The sequence below is a fragment of the Paramisgurnus dabryanus genome, chromosome 13, assembly GCF_030506205.2.
Source record: "Paramisgurnus dabryanus chromosome 13, PD_genome_1.1, whole genome shotgun sequence".
Taxonomy (NCBI): Eukaryota; Metazoa; Chordata; class Actinopteri; order Cypriniformes; family Cobitidae; genus Paramisgurnus; species Paramisgurnus dabryanus.
Genome location: NC_133349.1, coordinates 21,662,738 through 21,688,986, shown reverse-complemented (window position 1 = coordinate 21,688,986; position 26,249 = coordinate 21,662,738). Strand labels below are relative to the sequence as shown.

At 38.0% G+C, this 26,249-nt stretch overlaps 3 protein-coding genes across 5 annotated transcripts; 1 reads left to right on the top strand and 2 right to left on the bottom strand.

The window, feature by feature from the left end:
* Window positions 1-104: 104 nt before the first annotated feature.
* On the top strand, window positions 105-9,588 carry rnf115a (ring finger protein 115a). Of its 3 annotated transcripts, none has more exons than XM_065245965.2 (9): window positions 105-228; window positions 1,268-1,326; window positions 2,167-2,221; window positions 2,382-2,650; window positions 4,900-4,968; window positions 7,818-7,890; window positions 7,991-8,084; window positions 8,279-8,394; window positions 8,572-9,588. In XM_065245965.2, the coding sequence occupies exons 1-9, from the start codon at window positions 151-153 to the stop codon at window positions 8,692-8,694; spliced, it is 936 nt and encodes a 311-aa protein (XP_065102037.1). In that variant the 5' UTR covers window positions 105-150; the 3' UTR covers window positions 8,695-9,588. The 3 variants fall into 3 exon arrangements, with proteins under 3 accessions (XP_065102037.1, XP_065102036.1, XP_073667733.1); XM_065245964.2 differs by having other exon boundaries at window positions 8,276-8,394; XM_073811632.1 differs by lacking the exon at window positions 4,900-4,968 and having other exon boundaries at window positions 8,276-8,394.
* Window positions 9,589-10,614: 1,026 nt separating this feature from the next.
* gba1 (glucosylceramidase beta 1) lies at window positions 10,615-15,779 on the bottom strand. The gene is made up of 10 exons (XM_065261255.2): window positions 15,448-15,779; window positions 15,160-15,357; window positions 14,811-14,957; window positions 13,980-14,113; window positions 13,393-13,565; window positions 13,057-13,294; window positions 12,742-12,966; window positions 12,473-12,636; window positions 11,831-11,947; window positions 10,615-11,737 (listed from the first exon to the last, which is right to left on the bottom strand). The coding sequence occupies exons 1-10, from the start codon at window positions 15,500-15,502 to the stop codon at window positions 11,632-11,634; spliced, it is 1,557 nt and encodes a 518-aa protein (XP_065117327.1). The 5' UTR covers window positions 15,503-15,779; the 3' UTR covers window positions 10,615-11,631.
* Window positions 15,780-18,946: 3,167 nt separating this feature from the next.
* On the bottom strand, window positions 18,947-24,490 carry dap3 (death associated protein 3). Its single transcript, XM_065245961.2, has 13 exons — window positions 24,353-24,490; window positions 23,986-24,027; window positions 23,767-23,892; window positions 23,409-23,510; window positions 23,173-23,281; window positions 22,940-23,032; window positions 22,729-22,859; window positions 21,778-21,858; window positions 21,483-21,644; window positions 21,264-21,323; window positions 21,092-21,181; window positions 20,307-20,424; window positions 18,947-19,154 (listed from the first exon to the last, which is right to left on the bottom strand). The coding sequence occupies exons 2-13, from the start codon at window positions 24,022-24,024 to the stop codon at window positions 19,069-19,071; spliced, it is 1,197 nt and encodes a 398-aa protein (XP_065102033.2). The 5' UTR covers window positions 24,025-24,027; window positions 24,353-24,490; the 3' UTR covers window positions 18,947-19,068.
* Between the last annotated feature and the right edge of the window lie 1,759 nt (window positions 24,491-26,249).

Here is a 26,249-nt window from a genome sequence, read left to right as displayed (position 1 = left end):
AACCGATACATTTAACGATCCATCCGAATGATTCGACTCTCGCAAAAGAATCGAAGCTCACAGAGCTCGTGTCAGAGCGGAGCTCCACCCTCTGCAGTGGGCGGAGCAACGGCCAGAGCTACTGCTGTTTGGGACAGTTTCACGGAAAACATGGCGGAGGCAGCGGCGGTCCCTCCGCATCGCTTCTTCTGTCATTGTTGTAAGGGTGAAGTAAGCCCCAAATTACCGGTGAGTTCCCCTCGGTTGAAACGCGCCCGCCGGTTCGTATTGGCGAGTTCCGTCAGTGGTGTCGTCGGTTTCTCCGCTTTCGCTGTTGTGCTAAAGTTAGCATGCTAGCTCGCACAGTTCATCAGCCTTATGTGGGTGAAGGGCCCGCTGTGTCTTCTTGTTTGTATGTATACACGCTAAAATACGTGTATTTATGGTTGTATTATGAGGACTTGTGCTGGTCCACTTAGCAATTGAGAGAACTAACCAGTTTATGTTCACCACAGACGCTAACACTCATTCAGCCATACAGTGAACGCAGAGTCTTGTTTGGTGATGTTTTCTATGGTGTATTTCGGTGTAAATTTGTAATTGTCACACGAATTCAGATTACATACGTTTATGTTTTTATGTTGTTACCCTTTAGACGTATATTTACGAATGTAATTCATTTCCCGGAGACAGAGGCAATACTTTTTAAAGCGAAAGCGAAATGTTCCTGTTTTACTCATTTGTAATGTCGCATGTATGCGTATTACTGACATCTGTGAATGTTAGTGTTCGTTTAACCTGTTGGTCAGTGTGTCAATAAGTCAAACCATGAGAATGAGTATAGTATTTAATCCCTTGTTTACTCCTATGAAACACCTGCTTGTTGTGTTGTTATTAAGAGACGTAGGACAACGCTGCATTGTAAGACAGGCTATTGTATAGTGTACATGGTGTGCCAAATTGTTTTCATACATGTCAAGAATAAGCACCCATTGGCATTCCTTTGTTAGAGATGATCTATATGACGACTTGTTCATATCTGAGAACAAAATACGGAAGGAGTCTCTGATGAATCAACTAGAAATTGATGTAACCCATATTGCAGGGAGTGTCTCTCCCCTACAAGGCTTTTTGCTTTAAAATTCAAATGAATGTGTTTTGCTGCTAGGCAAATTTGTGTGTTCTTTGAAGAAACACATTTTTGTTACAGTGTTGTGCAAGTGCGATCAACCTATTTTATTTTGTGTGTGCATTATTGTGTTTTCATTGTGGTTTGCTCTGTGTTTAGGAGTATATATGTCCCAGATGTGACTCCGGCTTTATCGAGGAGGTTACAGAAGACTCAAGGTGAGCTTTTCATTGGTACTGCACTTCCTCATTCATTTTATCTAATGGCATGTTGCAACTCCTGAACTGCCAGATGATGGCTCGTACCTTCTGGAGTAATGTAAATAGATCTACTGGGTGCTCTTGAATTTAAAGCACCACCAAACTGGCATGGAAAATAAAATAAAATAAAAAATCAGCAGGGTTATAAAACTGACATTTTTAAGGCTTTGTTATTTTATTATGTTCGCTTGAGAAAGCCAACATACTGTTATTAACAACATTTATGTTTTGTTGAAGCACAGAGAGATATGTCATGGATCTCATTAAGTTACATTTAATTTAAGCTTAATTTGTGTCTAAAACATCATTTTGGAAATGAAGGGGAAAGGAATTTCTTCCTTGTTGTGTCAATCAGCTGTACTAAAATGTGTGGTGATAAGGCCATGTGTCCACCAAAGCGTTTAAACGTGGCTGAAAATGCCAGGCGCTGTTCTAAAAATGGCACTTGACAGCGTTTCTTTAGCTAAGCGCTTGTTGCGATTAAACATCTGGTTTATCAGTCATTGTGCAGTGCACTGGTTGGTGGGTGTGGTATTGGTTCCGCCCTTCCTCCTCTGTGATTGGACGGCAGAGTAGAAAGTGACATTGACGAGTTCAAGTTGAAAATTTTTCAAACCCTAGCGCTGCCGCTCAGCTACCCCCCGTTTTTTAAAACCTTGGCACTTTCATTGAAAACATATGCTGGACACAGGAAAAACACTCCTGTTACAAGGGGGGCTAAATGTTATGATGCCGCAATGTAGTTCCTGGCTATCTTGGTGGCCAGGTCTGACATGAATGTGATTGTTTTCCCCTCAGTCTTCTGGACAGTAGTTCAAATAACTTTGATGACACGGCTTCACAGTTTGCTGAGGTATGTGAAGCCCTTCCTTTCACAACATCTTTTTGTCTGAGGTACACATTGTGTAGCCATTTATGTACATAATAAGAGCAGGGCAAGAGTTTTGTAACGTGTATAAGTTATGTGTTATTACCTTTTTCATCTCTTCATAAATATTTCTTTCCCACTACAGCTTTGGCAGCTGTTGTTTGTAGAGAGGCCGTTCACTCTGGATCTTGACAGTCCTGAATCCGAGCGAATCCCAGGAGGTGGAAGTGGCTCTGGGATACTTGGAGCTGGGCCATTCGGCGGTTCTGTCCCGGGTGGGCTTGGTGGGCACTTGGCTGGCCCTCTAGGTGGAGGGGAGCACTGGGGTCCTGGTCGTCCTTCACGTCTGCACAGTCAGAGGAGATACCGATCCAGAGGAAGCAGTCGACCGGATCGCTCTCCTGCCGTTGAGGGGTAGGTTTTTCCCTAACACAGTTTTTCACTTGGTTATACACTTTTACCTTATGGGTCAGTTTCGCAAAAAGGGATAAGATAAATCCTAGTTTTTATAAATATACCTTACAAAAAACTGTACTGGTGTGCATGTTGAGACCAAACAATGGTACTGATATATATTAACTCTTTCCCCGCCATTGACGAGATATCTCGTCAATTAAGAGAAAACGCTTCCCCGCCAATGACGAGATTTTCCGTCTTATTATACACCAGGTGGCGCTATTCCGCAACTTTTTAAACCCGGAAGTATTGCCCTATGGAAAGCTGCTGCATGTCCGTGTCTGTTTTAAAGATCGCTCTGAATGGGATCTCTATGAAAAGTCCGTCACAAAAATTTAATTATCTCTGCTTTTTGCTCAAAATATGGTGTTTTTGCAAAAACCTACCCATATTCAAAAGAACCACTAAAGGTAGGATGAAACGGGTTTTTTTTTGTTTGAAAGCAGAGGGTCTGTTCTTTCATTTGGTATATTGTATGTTTATTTATTTAAAGAAGAACATTTTCTAGGAAGGCATTAAACTTTGGTGAAAATCATGAAAAACGCTGGCGCTGGCTGGCAACTTTTTTTAAAAACGCTGGCGGTGAAAGAGTTAAGATATCTCAGTAAAAGGTGTTTTTAAATTGAGGCAGCTGAAACATGCATTTTAGTCTGGGACTTGGATAAGCCCTGCCTGGAAAACCGCCATATATGTTAAATTTTAAAGGGTGTCTTTATATGCTTTTTAGCTTTATTTATTGTGTGGATGTTAATGCGGTTGAGCATAAAATAGATCAGCAAAGTCACAAACCTCAAAGTTCACTCTAGTCATTAGTCTAGTCATCCCTATGCTCTAATAATCCCTTCCAGTACTTTATCATCTCCCAAGTAAGATATTCTGTATGATATGTTTAATTTTTGTCTGTGTGAATATTATTTTTGAATGGTTTACATCATTACATCCGAAAATATATAGACAATGAAAATGAAAACGCACAACCATAAAACATTCTGTTCAAATCATGGTTGCAAAGGTGGTTCTAGTCCATCAGATTGTTGTACATTTTCATGATTGGACTCAAGCTCAAATTGCTAAGGCAAAAATGATGCCATTGATTGTTAGTGTTTATGTAATGGAGTTTATCTAGTGTGTGAAAGCCAAGCAGTGTGTAAACCTCATTTCCCGATCTAAGTGTGCTGTAGTGACATACGCTAGACGCTGTGGCCTTTAGCCACAATTTGTTAGTAGGGTACCCGACTCTCATGTCAGACCGATTGCAAGTTTGGAGCAGGTATGAGTAGGACTGGTTACATTTACTTTACACCTGAAAAGCTGAAGCTTGTGGTTATGGTGATTTTTAAAACAAACACTAATCAGGTGACCAGTCACAACGGACTGTGCAATGTAGACTAAGCAATTTGGAAAGGGAGTTTTTTTATATTTTGCATTATCAGTTTTATATATTTAGTTTACTTGTGTACTTACAGCATGCCAAATGTTTCAAACATTGACAGTGGAGGTGCAGACTTCACAGCATCATCAAACTATGCCATAGTTGCTGTTTTGTGACTTCTAGCGCAAGTAACATATTGTGCCTTTAACGGGGTAGTTCACCCAAAAAGGAAAATTCTGTCATCATTGTCTCATCCTCATGTGTATGGGTTTCTTTTTTCTGATGAACACAAAAGAAGATATTTTGATAATTGATGGTAAGCACACAGCTGATCGTAACCATTGACTTCCATAGTAGGAAAACAAATATTATGAAAGTATTGTGTTAAATGATAAAGATATTTTAATAAATTATGGTAAGCACACAGTTGACGGTACCCATTGAATTTTATCACATTTTTTTCCTACTATGCAAGTCAATGGTAACAATCAGCTGTGTTCCTATCATCATTCATCAAAGTATCTTCTTTTGTGTTCATCAAAAAAAGGAAATTCATACAGATTTAGAACAACATGAGGATGAGAAAATAATGATTTCATTTTTGGGTGAACTATCTTTGAAAAGAAACAGGAACAGTGTAAATTTAGCAGAGTTAGCAAGTTTAGCAATGAAAATTAAATGAAAATTTGCAGCTGTTGAAGTTAACATATGCACTATATAATATTCAGCTGATTTATGAAATACTTCATGAAATGTCAACAAGAAATGAAGGAATTTAGCAGAATTCCCCGGCACAAGTATCAGCTCCTCACTAATGTCTCTTCTCCCTTTCCAGAATAGTACAACAATTTCTCGCAGGTCTTTTTGCCAATTCAGGAGTACCAGGTTCTCCTCCACTGTCATGGTAAAGATCATTTTTTATATCTGGCCTATCATGCTAGCCAAATGTAACCATCTTATATCTAGGACTGTGATTAATATAATGCTTTTGTAGTCAATGTTTTTTGTTTGTTTCTGAATTTGAAAATAGTTGCCTTTGTTATTTCAGCTCCTTTTTAAGAAAAAAAAAGAAAAACAAATAATATTTGAAGATTTTGGTTCCAAAACTCAATAAATCAATTTTTAATAATTTGGGTAAAAACGTGTTTTCTATACCAAGAAAGTGAGAAGATGAAAACCGCTATTTTCTGTTACAATCTTTCATATAGCATCTTTAGGTTATAAAAACATAAAAAATTTAAATCCATAATTTGATTTTCAAAGATTTATTATAAAAAATTATTATTTTTTCTACATAATGCAATAAATCCCTGACAAGTTTTTTTTTCAAAATGCTATAAATCTATATTGAATCAATATATAGATGTGCATGCATCTTTACTATGTTATATTCATTTAGTTGATTTGTTTTATACACTGAAAAAAAATTAACAATAATGGCATTAATCAAAACACTTAATTTGTCATTGCCGCGGTCATCTTTGGGACGTCGTCTCTAAACTTTTTTGACTGCCATCAGCTGTAAAATTATTCGGTCCTGCTTGATTTTCATTAACTTCGAGTAAAATAATGGAAAGTTTTTCATAAGATCCTCTGGGGTCAATGTGTTAGCATGACAGAAGCTTGATGCTGTCGGGAAAACAAGCACCAGCCGGCATTTTTCCCTCGCCCTAGTGCCTCTCATGCAAATTATTAGATGTTGATGGATTATGTTTTTCCCCGCCACAGAAAACCACCACAGGTTTATTAATGCCATTAAAGTATTATTTTGTTTGTTTGTTGATCATGAAGTACAAAGTAGATGAGGAAAACTAGGATTATGTGTGTGTTCAAAACGCCGCCATCATTAACAACGCATGGAATGGTGCGCTGTGATTTGTTGAGCAGATTCATTGCATAGAGACAGAGCGCAGTTATGCAAATTTGAAAAACACGCCCACCGGGGGGGAAAACCATCCAACCGTCTCCATTGACTTTGTATAGCGAGAGGCCGCCTCCTTGTCATTTCTGGCTTATAACAAAAAACTGAATAATGCCTAAAAGCTGCTGTGTGACAATATGTACAGCTAACAAGCCAAAGAACCCAGAAATGCGTTTTTATAAGCGGTCGAGAAGTAAAACCCAACCTTTAAGGAGAAAAAAGTGGATCGCCGACTACATTTCCCCCTAGTGGACGCAGTTTAACTAATAGGAGTACTATGAAAAGTTGCCTGTTTTCCACTTTTGTGTCTTTAAATGCTCGTTTTTTTGAGGTCGACAGCTTATAAAAACTTATTTCTGGGTTTTTTGGCTTGTTAGCTGTACATATTGTCACACAGCAGCTTTTAGGCATTATTCAGTTTTTTGTTATAAGCCAGAAATGACAAGGAGGCGGCCTCTCGCTATACAAAGTCAATGGAGACGGTTGGATGGTTTTCCCCCCCCGGTGGGCTTGGTTTTCAGGTTATGATGCGCTGCGCTCTGTCTCTATTCTGCAGAGGAGGAGGAGTGGCGTTTGTCGCAGTTTGGAAAAAGGGAGAAAAGATGGCAGAATAACAAGGCAGATAACGGATTTTGCATAAAATGAATGTACTTTTTAATACTGACCATGATACAATACTTGAAGGTGACATTGGTCTGGAAGGTGATTGGACGGGGTATTTATCCATGTTCTGTGATGTGACATGTAGACAATTTTTTGTTGGTGTTTGGGTCTGTAATGCCTTAGAAGCTTCCTAAAAACCTCTCTCAGATAGCTCTATTAGGGTGGGGGATTTTAAACAAGTGGTTTTGCACCTATTTGGCTCCCCTTACTGGCTTAACTTGCAATCTCATTACTGATTGGCTGACTTTGCTGCCACTCAAAAAATTTAGCCAATTATTTTAAAGTGGAGGGGCAGTTAGATGCCTGTGATGTCATAAGCATCAGTTTTTCATAATTTGGGCCGTTTTCTGGCTGACATTTCTAAAAGAGGAATTTCTATGAGACTGAGATGTTTAGCATGTTTAGCACTTTTTGTATGTTTGTGAATGCGGGTAGACTACCATTATTCAACAAAGACATGGTAAAAATGGTTTTTCATTCTCTGTCCCCTTTAAATGCCGTTTATCGGGTTTTGGAACCAAACTCTTCATATGTTTTATTAATGTTATCTTTAAAGGGATAGTTCACCCCGAAATAAAATTCCTGTCATCATTTTCTCATGCTCATGTTGTTCTAAACCTGTATGAATTTCTTTTTTCTGATGAACACAAAAGAAGATAATTTGATAAATGATGGAAAGCACACAGTTGCGTAATAGGAAAAACAAATACGATGGATTTAGCTGTGTGCTTACATGTACCATAATTGATCAAAACATCTTCTTTTGTGTGTTAATGATTTGTGACTCTGTCTGTGAAATCCAGGATAAAGTCTTATAATCTTATTTTGATATTAGGAGCATAAAAGTTTGATTTCAATCATTCATTTCACTTTGATTACTGTGTCAGTATAGTGAAGATATCAAGGTTATTTCCACAAAATGTTTTAATATTATGTAGGATGATTTGACTTACAAAGTCTTTAGCTTTAAAAGATTATACACATACATAAAACCAAACTTTTTTTTAGTATGAGATAGAATCACAGTTATAATGCCATATGGTAAATGTGTTAAATTTATGCAACATTTTTAGCTGTATTTAAAACCTTTTCGAAAGCCTTCGTAATTGCTAATATGTACCAAATTTAAGTATGGTTAATCACATTGATATGCTTGTGTTGTGTTATAGGACAGGCATGCTGCACTCAAACCCAGGGGACTACGCCTGGGGACAGGGGGGTCTGGATGCAGTCATCACACAGGTAGTTAAACGAGCGGTAATCATGCACGTGTGAATGTTACTAGTTTTGTGTCTCCTCTGTATAAATGCTAATAATGTCTGTCTGTCTCTCATTCACTCAGTTATTGGGTCAGTTTGAGAACACGGGTCCCCCTCCTGCAGAGAAAGAGAAAATTTCCTCCCTCCCCACCATAATCATCACTCAGGAACAGGCTGGTCAGTCTCTTCTTTCTCTTAATTATCCTTTCAACCTTTACTGCACAGTGTGTTGTTTTAATTGGCTCCCACTGTGTCTTATTATATCCCAAGCACATGCTAGTCCGAAGATAAATTGTAATTCATATTTAAAGCAACTTATTATATCTACTACAATCGCATTACTCTCACCCTGTGCATGCTGTCTCTAGTAGACTGCAATATGGAGTGCCCTGTATGTAAAGAAGACTACACAGTTGGTGAGCCGGTCAGGCAGCTGCCCTGTAACCACATCTTCCACAGCGACTGCATCGTGCCCTGGCTAGAAATGGTGAGAGAAACGGGAATGAACAGGACAGAAATGATAGATTAAATCTGCTTATAACATTCATTTCTTTTGATTCTAAGTAACAACCCTTGTGTACAGTTAGTACTTTACATTTGAAAATTGTACTGCAAACTACATCCCGATATGTCACTAACATATACAACTTTCTTTTCCATGAAGCACGACACATGTCCTGTGTGCAGGAAGAGCCTGAATGGAGATGACAGCAGCACTCAGTCGTCATCATCAGAGTCTTCCTCCCTAAACACTGATCCTCGCACACCGGAGAGATGGTCCTTCTGAGACGCACACATTTATACTGTCTCACCCTCTGACATTGTTTGTTTTTCTTCTTTGTCCCACCATACTGATGTATTTTATGGTTTGTTTACTACTTTTGTCTAACGCAGCTCTGATCAGTTTCATCGAATGTATCCACCATATTTCTGGGTCTGTTTATGTTTTTTCACAGTTTTTCAGCATTTTGACTAGTGTACCCTGTTCTGTTTGCACCATGAATTAACAAACAATGCAGGATGAGGGTAGGGTCAGGCATATATTGTTGCTATAGCAACACAACTCCCAACTTATATTTAGATTGTACAGTGTTATGTGTCATATAGTGACCAACTGTACACCATGGGTAGCACCTCTTATCTTTCAATGTGAATTTTTGTCGGGATGGGGTGCTGTGTCTTTGAAAGTCACTTTACTCCCTGGCCTCTCGTCGTTATCGGAGCCTTTCATTATTTACTTTGAAATCATGAATTTTTTTTATCTCTTCCCTACATCTCTGGTGTGTATATATATCACAAACCCATTGGCGTCATTCAGTTGTTTAATTGCTGTAGCTCAATTTCTTTTCACTTTCATTTCTATTGCAGTTTTTCTAATGTAAATAATTTTAGTTGGAAAACTCATTTAAGGAACACAGAAAAAAAACTGAAAATGATGATGAATCGCTAAATATTAAAGTATATATAAATATATATTATATGATGTGTACGACCATGATGTATTAATAATAAAATGCAATAAAAAACAGGAAATATGTGGATCTTGCTATGACAGGTTTACCTACATTGGGTTTAACCACAATAACAAATGCATTCAGATGCTTGTATGTAAGGGAAATGTACAGTCATGGTTGCTATTGCAAAATAAACCCCTGCAGGGTAATCAGGACCCTGATGTGTAGAGGATGGAGATTATTTTGCTATATTGACGGGGTGACTACATTATTTCACTTCGCATCTTGCAACATATTTAGATAAAAAATAAATAACCCTCTAAGTGCATCTGACTTTATTTAGTGCATGCAAGCTTTTTTGCAAAACCAATATCTTTTTGGACAGCACATGGCAAAATCTCTACTAAAGATGCAACTAGAAACATTGCAAATAATGAAATTCGGAGTATAAAAATTAAGAAACTAAACCACACATTAAAGGGACAATTCACCTAAAAATGGAAATTCTGTCATCATTTACTCACCCTTACGTTGTTTTAAACCTGTATGACTTTCTATTTTGATGAACACAAAAGATATTTTGATAAATGATGGTAAGCACACAGCTGATTTTAACCATTGACATCCATAGTAGGAAAACAAATATTATGGAAGTATTTTGATAAATGATGACATGCACACAGTTGATGGTACCCATTGAATTCCATCGTATTTGTTTTTCCTACTATGGAAGTCAATGGTTACATTCAGTTGTGTGCTTTCCATCATGTATCAAAATATCTTCTTATGTGCTCATCAGAAAAAAATACAATTATACAGGTATAGAACAACATGAGGATGGGAAAATAATAACAAAGTTTTCCTTTTTGGGTGAACTATCTCTTTAAGGGGCCCTGTGATCCATGTGACTGCCACAATCAGGTTGTATTCAGGTCTGAGTACTCAAAAGGGACCCAAGTCTGAATGTGAAACATGGTAGTTTTTGATGAAGGTATAATATGTGCTGAGAGAATTTGGTTAATATCATAACCTCATTTTTGACCGGGTTAAATTAGTTGCTTTTGCATGAAAATTATGATTTAAAATTAAGCACTTTATTTAATTTGCACAGTTAAAGTAGCCTGGATATGCGATTGTGTGGTTATTGAGAAAAATCAGGCCACTGAATGGCAGGATTGACCAATCAGTATCAAGTATTCCACTAGGTTGTGTAATGCTTGATGACCCCCCTTATATAGAAACATTTACATAAACATCTTTGTTGCTTTTATTGCTCAAGGTTAAAGTGCAATGTAGATCATGAATTGTCATCACTTTTTAAAACATCAACAATTTGTTAAAACAAAATCTTAATAATTATCTTCATCCATAAATTACAATAATTGCTACAATTGATCATTTGAGTTCCATATGTTAGCATATGTTAACAGTGCCTGCTGTAATCAAAGAGGCTGTTTACACTTGGCATTAACATGCGTTTTCGTCGATCGGATCACAAGTGGACGACGTTAATGCCAGGTGTAAACGGTGTTCAAAACAGTGTTTATCCACTTTCGACCACTTTCAACCACATCCAGAGGTAGTCGAAACCACTTTCGATCAGATCGCTTTGGAGTTGCGGAACGCAATGTGGTTGAATGTGTTCAAACAGCCACACGCGACCGCCTTCTCTCCGCCCATTTATCTGATCTGAGGTATTAAACACAAATTTTACGTCCTTTTTTGACTTCTGGCGTGAACATACGGTGAACAGCGCTATTTTTTAGTCTTTCATTGATAAAACTACTGCGGGTGTTCTCCGTAGTTTCGTTTTGAAAGCGTGAAAGTTGCGCGATCCTATTTCATCAATTGCGCTGAAATTCAGAGAAAGCTCCAACATATAAACGTACAAAACTCTGTTCAGCATGTTTACTTGCTAAACAAGCAGTGGACTCCGACATAATATTAGTTTGCGTCCATATAAACTCATCATTACTCCCGCTCGCGTTTGAATGACAGCAGAGAGACTCGCCCACCGTCTCACGGACCGTCCCCTCACAGTTTTCAGGACAGATGCGGTCGAAAGTGGACAAAAGAGACAGATTTAAATACCAGGTGTAAACGTAATGTGTCTCTCTCATCCACTTGTGTTCCGATCGATGAAAACACATCTTAATACCAAGTGTAAACAGCCCCATACAGTCATTTGAAATGTTAGCGTTTTAAAGAACAACTGAAGTTATTCTTTATGGTCCATGTATGGGCAATTAACCCACAGTATTGGGTTGCAGTCAGTGTCTGTTCCACAGCAGAGTGAGAATGGAGTGAGATGGGGCGGTTGATGTCAAAAAGCCCAACGTCTGATCCCAAACCTCAAACTGTACCTCCTCTTCCGACCTGCAGAGATGATATAAATATTTCACATGCACATAAATTCATAATAATCAACATGTTGAGCTTGTATGATAACTGCACATTCTTACTTATTACCTGTTGAGAATGATCAACACAGCTGAACCATCAGGTCTGATAAAACTCGAAAGCTCCAGGACAGTGCTCTTACTAATGGACACGCCCACTTTCTGTGACCCCTCCCACAGGAACTTGCTGTTGGATTTGAAAAAATATAATAGTTACTTCAATAAAAAGTAGGATCACACAGGATTTCCAAGATGAGCTTTGTCCAGCATATCCTTTTGAAAAGTCCACTGCTGTATTTGGATTATATAACCGAGTTCAAAGAAACGTAGCAGTTTTACACAACCCATGAATAACTAAATTAAAGCCAAGTGCCTACTATTACGTTTATAATTAAATTCCAGCTATGGCTGTCCAGCACTAAACATGTATGCCAGTAAAAGCTGCTGCTTCTCACTAGAGGTGCACTTAATACAATTTCATATAAGAGCTAAAATCATTCAGCATAAACTGTGCTTTAAAGGTGCATTGTGTAACTTTTAGTTCTCTTGACAGAAATGCAATAAAATATACATATATTAAATATAAATTATGACATGTTTGTCCTGTGGCGGCTACCGTAGCTTCTCTTTGCGTTTCGAAAGGGAAGGATGAGCTGTGGACTAAACCGTTGGTTGCGATTCACAATCTCACAGACCTTTAAATGCATCTTACCTGAAATGGGCCATGCTGTAGAAGGTGGGCTGCTTGTAGAAGATGTCTTTACTCTGGTCCACAATGATAGGGCTGTCCACAAAGTTCTTTACCCAGTTTGGCCCACCACCCTGATCAAGTGCCAAGTTCCAGTCTGTCCAGCCTGTTACATAGTTATTTAGATCCTATGCAAGAGATAAGGCAAGACCATGATAAGTTGTAAACCTTTAGTTATATTCAGTAAATGTTTTACCAAAACTTTATTATGAATAAAATTTTAATATAAGCACCTGTATGATGTCATGTGCATAGTCTTCTGCTCTGTCCCAGCTGCCTAAACGCACACCCCGGTCCGCCGGATTCCATCCAGAACACGCCTCTGTTGCGAACAGAAAATACTCTGGGAAGAGATGGTGTATGGTTCCTAGGGTGATGTCAGGAGGTACGATACGATCATAGTACCAGTGAACGCCAACACCATGCACATAGCGCGCAGCATGTACGTCACTCAGGACCTTAAACAGTGAGAGAGACAAAGATACACTTTAGCCACCTCCATAAACATCATCAACCCTTCTTTCTATTCGCCCATCCTATCTACTTACAATTTTGGCCCAGTATGGAAGGAGAAGTCGTTGATCATCCAGAATCATCAGGCGGATTTTGGCAAATGGTGAGGAATGGAGCGCCGGACCGAGATCCAGGGCGATCCAGTCGCGTTGTGTCTCCGGAGTAAATCCTAAAGCCTGAAAGCTGTAATTCGTCATCCGACCAGCGGTTGGCTCGTTGCCTGAAGTCAATGCCCAGAATGAAAGATTATACTTTCCATATTCCTCAAGAAATCTACAGGCCAGGAGAATACACTGTAATGCTTAAATTTAAATGTATTGTGTATTTGTTACTGTCATGTATCTGGCAAATGGTACTGTGATCAAGTATACCTGATATAGTACTGAGCCCAGGTCTTATGCTCCTTGCCTCCAGGCTTTCCTATAAGGGAGCCTTTCCCTATTAGTGCACCATTTGTTTTCAGCCAGGCAGGGGCGCTCCAGGCACTGGCAAACAGAGACAGAGGTCGAGCAGAGAGAGCCTGGGCCCGCTGCAGCAGGGGAATCTAGCAAAATAATCAAATGAAATAATATAGCACGATTAGACTGAATATTTAAAATATATAAACAGATGTTCTAAGCACGAGTATTTGTGAAATAATGGCTGTCAATACTAGTAGACTGAATGCAGCACAATATATACAGAATACTACCTTCTCTTTAACAGTATATTTTCCACATGTAAATGAGGTCAAACCAAGTGCATTGCATGGTAGGATAAAGCCTTCCGTGCAGTAAGCTTGGTTGCAAAAATATAACAAAAATATTAGATTATCTGGGCTCTGTATGAATACAATATGCAACAGGTATTATTTTGGAATAGTGAAAACTTGTAATTTGTGATAAATCACTTTGGATACATGCTTTTTGCTAAATGCCTTAATGTAAATTCACTCCAGCAAGAGTAGTATGTGCCATACCTTCATGTGAATGTCTTCTTCACTCAGGGTGAAATTTTGGAGCTCATAGTCTCCTGGAGAATCAGCGTACGTGTAGAGTCGAGTTGAGAAATCACAGCTGGCCATAGGCACTCTCACAACACTGTACTCGATACCTGTAATGGATTATATACAATTCCCTCTATAAGTATTGGGACAGGAAAGACAACATTGCTGTTTGCAGTGGAGACAAGACATTTTAAGGTAAAATTTGAGGCAAGAGTCAGAATGTTACGTATTTTTTATATTTCAACACATACGTGCTTTACCAACAAAGAACAACAACCTGTCATCCTGACTCATGTGTGTTGTCACCAAATGTAACCCTCAGAATGCAAAACCAGTGGATCAAATATGCATCGGGAAACACTTAATCAGTTAACCTTTGTCAGATAATGGTCTCGATAATATCACAATAGATCAGGGGTTTTCACCCTTTTTTATTTCAAGGCCCCCCATTTCCCAACAACAATATTTGAAGGCCCTCCACTCACCATTTCTACGAAATAAGATATACTAGAGACGAGACAGATGTATATTCACTACAAAAATTATCATACAAAATGGTCTTATAAATATCTTTTTAGTTGTTTTAGCATATATTAATGCTTGTTTTGTCTAATTTTTAATCATTTTAAGTCATCTTGAGGCCCCCTTGAAAAGATGTTGAGGCCCCCTAGTGGGCCCCGGTCCCCTGATTTAGAAACATTGCATTAGATAAAAGTATTAAAATTCAAACATTGTTCTGCTGAGTCGGTAAATTGTATGTGTTAAAAATCAGGTGAAAAATCAAATTTCTAAGATCTCTCTCACCATCTGGGGAGAAATACTGTGCGAGCAGTTGGTCCTGAGCTCCAGGGGACAGGGAGAGGATGTTCATGGCTGCTGCGTCTGTCATGGCTCCCCCAAATCCTTTAATGTGTTGATACTTCTGATTGGGATTCAGAGTAATTCTGAGAGCTGAATTTTTGGAAAGGGGTAAGAGAGGGGTTGTGCATGTGTGACACACAACTGGATATATAATGCATACACAGGGGTGCTACTCAAAACCATTGATTAAAGCTTTAAAAATGAAACATTTGGTCTTGCACTTAATTTAATGTTAGCTGGTTATTTCATTTACACATCATGGTCCAAGAGACAACACTATCTGACCATTCACCTGCTCCTGTGCTGTTCTTCTGAAACTGGCCTTGACTCTTCAGTAGTCTGCTGCCAGCTTTACTGCTAACAAACGACAAAAACTGACCAGGATCTGGCAACTGAACCCGTCCAACTGAGTCACAATATGTGGAATTGCACGCGCAGACGACCGAGCCATGACCAAAGATCAGTGCTTGACATTCTTTGTAATTATCAGCTATATGAGATATAGACATGAAAATACAAATAAGTAAAACAGTTTGACAGATGGTATGTATCTGATTTTATAACAGCATAATAAACAGACCTCTTAAAATATTGATAACTCCAATGAGCAGAATGAAAACAGCCGCTTCTCTCATCTTGTCACGCGGTCCTTCTGCTACATGTAAACAACAGCAACATTTACATTCACTGCGCGATCACGATGTATTCCTTATAAGGTAAATCCATTCAGCGTAGTTATAACGACGAAACTATAACTATCATTACATGTTAAATCATACTGTCTCCTAAATGTTGCTTAGGGGGAGATTTTCGTGTCTATTCAGAACACTGTTTATGTGCTGTCAACAGTTAATCACGCAGAACTGTAACCTACTGACTTCCGGTTTCTCTGACAGGCTGAGATCATATGACCTGACCGACTCTGGACGACCGCTACTGCGTACTGGCGAGGTCGAGCCATGGGGCCGCCATCTTAGGTCGGTCACCCGCTCCACTCAGTGTAATCTGTATGACAGGTGGGATGAGCTATCAGCGCATTTAATTAATCATATCTCAGTGAATACCGATAATTGAACAATGCTTGTTAGCATTGCATGAATAAAAAAAATGTTTGTGGTTGTTTGTAAACATTGAACTCATGTATTAGCGAACATACATGTCGACTGCACCGGCCGCTGCTGTGCCATTCATCTGAAGCTTTGGGTAGTGCTGTGACAGACCCGCGATTCGGCTGGCATGCGATTCGGGGATTAATATGCAATTTAAATAGGGTAAGTTTATCATTAACGTGTTTCTAAGGCTTGCAATTGTTTAAATGGTTAAACAATTTTACCGCAAAAGAGCACTAAAGTGAGCAGATTTCTGTGAGCACATGCGGTTAAGTGTGTCCAGTCCAGCTCCAGTCAGGTCCAGAGTTGCTACTTTGTGTCATACTGTAGTCCATTAACAATAGAGCAATGAAAAACAACATAACGTTTTATGTGAAGCGACTGCTGCATCTTCTTCCTGAAGCGCTGTTTGGAATTCGCCCTCCGCCTGTGTGTGAGCACGCGTTTAAGTGCCCTCAGTAGTGCACATACAGAGAGAAGTGTTTCAAAAGGTAAGCCAACATAAAATCTTTCTTTTCTTGACAGGGCACACACACACAAAATGATCTCACAGTATTCTTTTTCTAATAAAAACATTTGTTTATGTCTTCTTAAAGAGACAGTAACCTCAATTAATCTACTTAAAGGTAGGGTAACAGATTTGATCCTGAAACATTTTTTGTTATGCTGGTTAAAAGGCTCCTCACATCCTGATAGCAATCACTGTGTTAAGTTGTTTAAATGTATTTGTAGAAATTTATGTCATCTGTGAAAGGCGTAGGACCAAAAAATGTTCAACAAATCATAGATTTCGGTCCGAATGGACGTTTCCATTTTTGTCCCTCATACGTAAGTGTAATTTGAGTTCCCACCGCGCAGCGAGTCCACGCAGACACCATACGTCATCGGCGCGTTCACGTGCGCTCATCTCCTGTCTGTAAACAGTGAGAACAGCAAACTTTTCTGCTGAAATGACAACCTACACAAGAGGCACACAATGAAATACATCTTTTATAACAACAACAGCAAAAACTGCCTGATCAGCAAGAGCAAAAACCCAAATGAACATCGGTAACTTTACTGCTTAACCACGAGATGAAAACAGCTGCAGGAGGCAAAGGGTCTGAAAGGGTCGTTGCACTGTTTATTTTGGTAAGGTGGGTACACGATATGTTTGTATTGAGATGGATTCAGATATTCTACTTTGATGAAACATTGTGTTGCTTATGAAATTTGTGTTAGTTTACGGATTAGCGTAACGATATAGTTACGTCTACACAACCGAACGTGTGCTTAAACTAATTCTGATGTACACCAGTTGTTTGGTTATTTTGGAAGTGTTATTCGACTTTGTACTGCAAAGTTTTCTCACTGCTGAATGAGACATGAGACGTGACCGTCTGATCTGTGCGTGTTCATGTGTTTGAAAAGAGGCGTGACTTTGGATGGCGATTTGACTTGAGGGTGGGATCGGGATTTCATTGCTAGGCGGCTACCGTTAGCATTTTTCAAAATGTGTTACCCTACCTTTAAGTCTGTGTCATTTATGTTAATCAAACAACCCAAGACAAACAGAAAATCACTTCTATTGCTCTAAAAATAATAATCATATTTAATTTGTACAATAAAGACAAATTATTATCCATTTCATTCGATGCTTGTACCTAATGCTAATTTTAGACCTTATTTAATGTGCAACTTTGTTCTTTTTTATAAATGTTTGTAATTTCTTTATTTGTTATTAGAGTTTTATTTGTTACAACGAGACTTGAGACTTGACTTGGACTCAAGCTCAGAGACTTGTGTGCATTTCTGGTCTGACTTGATATGACCACATGCACAAATCTATATCCGACTGCAGACATGCAGTTATATTTCTAGCTTATTATAGGTGATCATATAATTGCAGGTACATTAGCTGTTCAAAGTCAATAAACTTTTTTAAATGGTTATACTTCAATAATTTAAAAAATAATGTGTTATACTTTAATTTGGTGATCACTGTTATGGATCACAAGATGTTATAGGCCATGAAAATAAATTTTTTTGTAAAAAGTGTCAAGGTAATAACAGTGTAGACCAGGGTTCCCCAAATCTCACCCTGGAGGGCCGGAGCACTGCAGAGTTTAGGTCCAACCCTAAACAAACACACCTGAGCAAGTTAATCATGGTCTTCATGAAAACAAGAAAATCACATGTGGGTCACAAGTTTGATTCAGGTTGGACCTAAACTCTGTAGTGCTCTGCCCCTCCATGGGTAAGATTTGGGGAACCCTGGTGTAGACGTGTGTGTGTGTGTGTACCTGGTAATTATCACGTTGTTGGGACCAATTGTCCCCACAAAGATAGTAATACCAGTATTTTTATGACCTTGTGGGGACATTTTTTGATGGTATCATTTTACAGTAAAGCCTTTGAAAGGACATAAAACACTGTTGAAAGTGCTAAACATTGTTATTTGTGTTGTCAGTCCTCTAATAAAACCAATCCTCTAATAAAAACAAAAATAAAAAGGCGCAGACAGTTTTGTTTGATTCCAGCAAATGTCAGCTTTTAGAGGAAAAAGGAAAAGATTTGTCTCTATTCTGATATATGCAAAAGTTATTTTATTCCAACTGAAGGAAGAAATAATACCCTTTTTGTATTCAATTTCCACCTATACAAGTGTCCCCATAACCACATACATTGGAATAAATGCAATAGCTTTATATAATTTTACAGAAAACCCTTTAAAATTACATAAAATGCTGCTGTTTGTGACAAATAATATTATTTATAAAAATTCATCAAATTAGGAAATCTTGTGTTCTAAACCCAGTCTTTGGCAGTGGATGTCTCAAACTTTTTTGTGGTCTATCAGACTGGAGACAGTTCTGGTTGTTACCATAGATATCTATGGACCTGACCACCTCTTCCATCACGTGACATCTCTACATAGCTCTTTCGAAAGCCTTCGCTAAATATTTTTTAAACGATCAATGATGGAAGGAAATAAAAGCTGTAGATTTTTGTACAGTAACAATTTTTATTATGAAATATGCTGCATGCTTATAATAGTTTATTGAGGAATTCACATGATTTACAGGTGGATGAAAGAGAAAGAGACAATTGCATTACAAAAAAGCACACAATCTTTCCAGGATGGATGGATTTTTGTTGCTGAGAAAGATGAGCTCTTTCTTTCCTTCTTCAGTTAGACCTGGTAAAAAAGTCATGTCAAAAATATCCCATTCACAAAATGACACTAGCAAGCTAATTTTTTGTCATAATTATAGGATTTTTGACAGTACAATTTAGTTCGTAGCCATTTTGTGAATTCTTTATGAAGAATATAAAAAAATATTACTATTACTGTTATTACTATTAAAGGTATAGTTCGGCCAAAAATGACATTAAACCCATGTTTTGCTCACCTCCAAGCTGTCCGAGTTGCATATGTCCATCGTTTTTCAGACAAACACATTTTCGGATATTTTAGAAAATGTTTTAGATCTTTCAGTTGATTGAATGTAATGTTACGGGGTCCACGACCTTCAAGTCCAAAAAAAGTGCGTCCATCCTTCACAAATTAAATCCAAACGGCTCCAGGATGATAAACAAAGGTCTACTGAGGGTAATCCGCGCGGTGGTGTTGTAGAAATATCCATATTTAAAACTTAACGAAAATAAATACCTTCTGGTAGCGCCGCCATCTTAGTCGCGTCCGCATTCAGGATGAGAGCTTACGCAGCCTACGGAGGCTACTCTGCTGCTGCTCTGTGCCCCCGCCCTCCGAATTTGTCATACGTCACTAAGAAAAGTGCGTACACTACGCTAATACTCTCTCCTGAATACAGAGGAGTCCAAGATGGCGGCGCTACCGGAAGGTATTTATTTTCGTTAATAAAGTTTTAAATATGGATATTTCTACAACACCACCGCGCGGATTACCCTCAGAAGACCTTTGTTTATCATCCTGGAGCTGTTTGGATTTAATTTGTGAAGGATGGACGCACTTTTTTTGGACTTGAAGGTTGTGGACCCCGTAACATTACATTTAATCAACTGAAAGATCCAAAACATTTTCTAAAATATCCGAAAACGTGTTTGTCTAAACGATGGACATATGCAACTCGGACAGCTTTGGGGTGAGTAAATCATGGGTTTAATATCATTTTTGGCCGAACTATCCCTTTAATTGAATGGGTTAATGAGACATCACTTCATTGTGTTGTATTAGGACTAAACACTTCCTATGCTTGTTTGGGAAGTTTGCGGAGACTTCACTCGACACCTCAAAAACACAAGCGTTCATTTTGTACTTCATCCTTTCCTCTTCTCAAAATTCAAGCATATAAATACAAAAACTTACTGTGTGGATGCTGCAGCCAGTTGCGGTCTAAATAGTACAAATAACAGCTCTCAAACTCCTTCTCATCGTATGTGGAAACAGATATGGGAACAAATGGTTCCATATTATCAAACCCTTCCTGAAAATGAGAAACAGAGGCAAAGACAGAAACAGTGAGACAAAGAGAGGGTGCAAATACATTAAGCCCTTTGAACAAATTTAGACAATACACCATTGTACAATGCTCTAGTCAGATGACCATGTTAGGGAATTTAACAACTGATGATGAAGCACTTGCAAAATTGTAAAAGCAACAGAAAATAAACACACAAAGCTCTGTTGACTTTGGGAATTTGCTCTGTAGTTTAGTGTGTATGTGTGTCACACACATCCTGTACAGTGAAGCCAAAACATTTTGATTGCCGCCTGGTGGCTGGCATCAGTATAGGTCATAAACCCCACCCTTTCCTTGTAAACTTAAAAATCAAATTCAAATAAATTTTTCCCAATGATGAGATTTGTTCTTTTAGTTATTTTTAATCTTGTTGATGTACTTTTAAGTGTTTGTTTTTCGAATCAGTTCAAGTAAGTTGTTAGATGCTATTAAAAAGAGGTGTGATGACTTGATTTGTGTTTGTGTCAAATGGGTGGGGTCTTGATACTGTGGCTTCACTTCGCTACCCTCATAGGACATCACTAGCACAAGTTGCAATTTTTTTAGATATTTTGGCTTCATTTTTTTTTATGGAAGTCTATGGAGACAGGTCATTCATCTTTTTTACAGCCTATGATGTTAGGGGTCTGACCTCTCCTAGTAGCTCTGCGGGAAGGTAAGCAGACCGTGGTGTGAAAAGTGACCCTGTCTGGGACATAGCTGTGAGAATGGCACCTCCACTCTATGAAAGAAAGAGCAGAATGAAAGTAAATAATTGATTTTGAAAAAACTAAAATATGATATCTAGTAAGAGCTTCTTTTACCCAATCGTTTTTCAACATCTTCCTCAGATTATGAATCAGAGTCAGTTCCTCTGGCTCACACTTTATAAAAAGAACATAAATGTCTGATGTCAAACAACTTGAAACTGTATTTAAAAATGTATACTGATTAATTATTTTTGATGAAATACAATAAAGGACTATGACTTTAAATGTAAACAGTGATGAAAAGATATACATATACAAATCTACAGCACGTACCACAGTCCTGTCCTCTTTCTTTAGAGATGTTTTGCCCCACAAAGCATTTACTCCATCCACAGCCACAGCCAGCTTAAAGGTCCCCTCGGCACCTGCTTGTAGCCTCAGCTCTCGCATCACCGCACCCACCACATCACTACTGCTTTTAACTCGATTTACACCCTGTTTGAGTAAATGATAAACAGACTATTAATAAACCACTATACAAAAGAGACGTGTCCAATACACAAGAGATCATAGTGACAAAGTACAAAAAATGCTTTTCCAATGGAAAGATTATAATGTGATGACTTACCTGATCAACAAGTTCCCCTAAAGTTCGTCCTTCCTCAGTACTTTCTCTCTTTGTCCACACATAACGTTGTGTTGTCTTTATCTGTCCATTTATTTCAAAAATATAAAAGTGAATTTAACATATCAGATCAAAAACTAGGGCTGCAAAACTATTAATAAGATAATGTAATTAATAGTGGGAAATAATCAGTTGTTACAATTTTTGTGCCGTCTATCATCGTTCGTCAGACATTCTACAACATCTGATTTAGTTTGTGTTTATTAACCCTTTAGTTTCACTTCATCACGCAGCTATTCCCGTTAGAGATAAAAACATTTAATTCATTAATAATCTAGTATGTGTTCATTTTTGTCATAGTTTCTTCAAAATTAAGTTTTATTTGAGTGTTTTAAAAATAAATATTTTATTTATTTATTTTATTAAAATATTTTACTTTTCATCATGACGCATACGCCACGCCCCTTTGATTGCCACGCCCTCAGCACCGACCACCCGCCCAACCCTACTACCTTAACTAACAAATTTTCTGCGGGAAACCCTGGTGACTAATCGTTTGCAGAATAAAAGTTTTTGTTTACATCATATATGCGTGTGTACTGTGTATAATAATTATACATATATAAACACACACAGATACAAGTGCATATGTAAGAAAAATGTACATATACATTTTTATATTTAAAAGTAATTTATCTTATAAAAAAAAATCTTATATAATAAAATATATCCATATACATACATATATACATTTTTTTCTTAAGATTATGTACTCGTCTATACATAGTTATTATACACAATACACACACATTAGATGCAAACAAAAACTTTATTCTCCAAACGATTAGTCACGATTAATAAACAAAACAAAAAAAAGACCAACATATCTAGTAAATGTAACCTTAGCAAATGTCTCAAAGAAATAGGTCTCACAATAACCACATCTATCCGTACCTTAGATAAAAAGCGCTCATTGGTCATTTTAAAGTTCTTTAGCCATTGAGATGCCTGGAGTGGCTGATCGAAACGTGAAGGGCGGGAAGAAGAAGGCAGCAGCTCTTTACAGTTCTTTACCCACAGGTGTGCTAGAAAGAGAAAGAAAACCTGATCAGACTCCAGACTTTCTAGCATATTCTGTCTTTGAATGAAGTTTTGCACAGCTCACCATCAGGTATGTGCAGGATAAGCCAGCCCTGAGTGTAGCAGTAATGCAGGGCATGACACAATGACATGGTCTTTCCCGAACCGGTCACTCCATCTGATACACATTGTTAAGTGATGTACTTAGATATACTGACTAATGTTGGAAACATTACAAGGAAACAGACACAATGAAGCCAAAGCTAAAGAAACAGCTCACAGGATATAGGAACGTAATGAGGATGTGTGTGAGGATACAAAGTACATAACGCAGGGCAGGGTTGCTGTAGTCTGCTTTTTTAAGATATGAGATAAGCTCCAGTGCTGGATGCCTCACCATCACACTCCCTTCATTAAATGTCTTCATCTGAAACACATAAGAACCCGCACATGCAAACCTCAAGATTTCCAAGCAGCATCAATGACAAGTCTTTGCTTTTAGACTATGGATTTATTAAACCTGTAACCTAAATTGCTGTTCTGCACTGTTGTACCTGCAACTGGAACCGTGGAGGCAGACCATGAGGGAAAAGTGTGGGGATGTGAGTCTGAGGAAGGGTGTAGTATTGCCCAGCATGTTGATTTGAATGGCATGCCTGATAAAAAGAAAGGACAAGAGGGTAAGCAAAAAGTTATTCCACACCTCAGCATATAATAATCCATGCAATTGAATTTGACATTTTACCAGAAATTGTTGTTAAATGCTAGTTAACCGTGTGATCTAAATGGTTTGTAGCATTTTACCATACTGATATTTTGCTGTAAACGGGTAAAAATGGCATAGGCATTGAAGGAGGAGAGCCCTATAATAAAAACCTATATTGTCTACTGGATGGATTTTTAAGGACATACTGGGTCTTGCTCTGAAGTTCTGAAGACTGAAAGCCGATTTGGCTCTGCTGATGCCGTCTCCACAGCAACCGCCTCCAACTGTTGGCCACTTCTACTTATGTGGAGGTGTCTTATCTTCTGTGTTACCTGATAATTTAAATATGTTAAGTATGCACAATATTTAACATGCTTTAATGATATGAAGTATCTGAACAATGAAACAAACGCAAGGACACTTACTGATGGACGCAATCGCAAGGGCAATTTGTGCAGATTCATGTTCTGTAAGAAAAAGCAAACAGTTTGTACACTAGCAATGTTTTATTACAAAAGTAGTCAGTGTGACAAATATGACCACACTCTTTAAGATGACTTCTCACTTTGTAATGACTTGATGTGGACGGGTGACAAAAATCGTTTACGTTATCGCCTGGACACGTGATTTTTTTGTCAAAATATAACTAAATTGTTTCATATTTAGGGTCATGGAATCACGATATTCCCGCTTCAGATTAATGTCGCAGCATGAGTGCATGAGGCAAGAGCGAATGTACAATATCAAAATGCACACTAAACGCAGCAAGACTGAATTATCACAGAAACTTACCACTACAGAAAGTCATACGATGTTTGTAAATTACACTGTGGGGAAAATGCAAGGAGATAACCACACACGGCCTGTTTATTTGTTCGACCGTACTGTCATAAACCACGGTCGATGGAGGTCGCCATCATTATTTTAAACCGGAAATTACGTAAACGCGTAAATAGGGTGTTCGACTTCATACGTGCCGCAATAACTGACAGAGGATGACGTCAAAGTGCCGCGAGAGTGAGTCGAAATTAGACTACTTGGTAAGATTTGAATCGCTCTCGCGGTACTTTGACGTCATCCGCCTGTCGGTTCTTCTGTCACCGTACGAAGTCGATCAAGTCGGAGAAGTACGACAGCTAGATAGACGGATTTATGCAGCGCTGCGCAGACTGACCGTTTTATGACATTATAATACCACGAGGTAGTACTAACTACGATGTTGATCGATCTGCACAGCGCCAAATGAACGCGAAAAAAATATGATAAATAGCATCTGTTCCTAACAATCCGTTCCTAGAAAGCATATTTTTATTTATGGTTCCATTTTTTTAAATGTGTGTGTATATATTGTGTATATATATATATATATTTTTTTCGCTTTAATATCCCGAGTGAAAGAGACATCGTTTCAGTATTTTTGTAAGAATGTTTACACAAAATAATCTCTCTCACTTATGGCATATTAGTACACATCATACAGTTTTATTAAAGATGTTTGAGAAGAAATTGAAACATGATTTTTGTTGACTAATCATTGTAAATCATCCAGATTTGGACAGAATTAGTGAACATGGACAACAAATTGTAAGTTTAAGAAGTGTGTTTAATTGTATTTAAAATGTTTAGTTTCTTAAAATCCAGGCAAGTGCAACTTGTTACAGTAGTGCCAAACGTGACAAGAACACCCAAAAAGTCAACGACCTATTCTCTCTACATGTTCTCGTAAATCATCTGCTAATTCATTTTTGACTCTTAAACGTGAAATAAGGACCCATATATATTGCCAATGTTAAGCCCATGGCCACATGAAACCCATGTTGCCCATATGGGACGTGGGGCCCACATATCAATGTTAATTAAATGTAAAAAATAATGAATTTTTATTTAAAATGTTTTATACCGATCAAATCATATCTGTTATATTATTTGCTCTTTGTATAAAAGTGACAATCAACCAAAAGTTATTATTTTAAGATTGTAAATGTATAAAGATGTTTTTCAAGCATAAAATTTTTTTGCCCACATAGGTGCCATGTGGGCCCCACATTATTATCCCACATGGGCAAACCTATATGGGACCCACATATATTGCCCATGTGAAGCCCATGCCCATGTTGCCCAGATGGGACCCACGTGGGGCCCACATATTAATGTTGGCTGGGTAATTTCTACTCAGTTTTTTTTCTAAAGCCATCCAAACTAGACATTTTTCTCAATGGAAAATCCTTTAGACTTTAAATTCATATTTTTAAAAAAAAAAACTTTATTTTAACGTCCTACAATAATAATTTACATACATTAAAACACCATTATAATGGATAGCACAGTACTGTATTTGTTATATGTTATTTTGGGGTTTGTCCAGTGTGATTGCGCCACCTATAGGTTACTACCAGTAGCGCGTACTTACTGCTCTTTATTATTATGTCGCATGTTGTAATACGTTGTAAGTATTTACGAATGATACAGAATAGGTGTTGGCTGCAGAATGTAACTGCGTGTTTTCGCAGACAAACGTCTGGGGATGAAAAAATTCTGAAAGTGAACAGTGTGAATATAGCAAAATATCAAATATTAATAAAAAATAACGCCTCAAATAAAAAAACATAACTTTTCAGTGTGATGGCGCAGGGTGACTTATATGACATTTCATTTACATCACTGTTTATCATTTCAGTGTCGGCCATCT

Coding starts and splice junctions, on each gene's coding strand:
- rnf115a (XM_065245964.2), top strand. CDS start 151: ATGGCGGAGGCAGCGGCGGTCCCTCCGCATCGCTTCTTCTGTCATTGT. Junction 2,222..2,381: donor CGGCTTCACAGTTTGCTGAG/GTATGTGAAGCC, acceptor TTCCCACTACAG/CTTTGGCAGCTGTTGTTTGT. Junction 8,085..8,275: donor CATCACTCAGGAACAGGCTG/GTCAGTCTCTTC, acceptor TGCTGTCTCTAG/TAGACTGCAATATGGAGTGC.
- gba1 (XM_065261255.2), bottom strand. CDS start 15,502: ATGAGAGAAGCGGCTGTTTTCATTCTGCTCATTGGAGTTATCAATATT. Junction 14,958..15,159: donor GAAGAACAGCACAGGAGCAG/GTGAATGGTCAG, acceptor CCAAAAATTCAG/CTCTCAGAATTACTCTGAAT. Junction 13,295..13,392: donor TGGGCTCAGTACTATATCAG/GTATACTTGATC, acceptor CCTGGCCTGTAG/ATTTCTTGAGGAATATGGAA.
- dap3 (XM_065245961.2), bottom strand. CDS start 24,024: ATGAATCTGCACAAATTGCCCTTGCGATTGCGTCCATCA. Junction 23,282..23,408: donor CTCCACGGTTCCAGTTGCAG/GTACAACAGTGC, acceptor TATGTGTTTCAG/ATGAAGACATTTAATGAAGG. Junction 21,324..21,482: donor AGAAAGAGGACAGGACTGTG/GTACGTGCTGTA, acceptor CTTTTTATAAAG/TGTGAGCCAGAGGAACTGAC.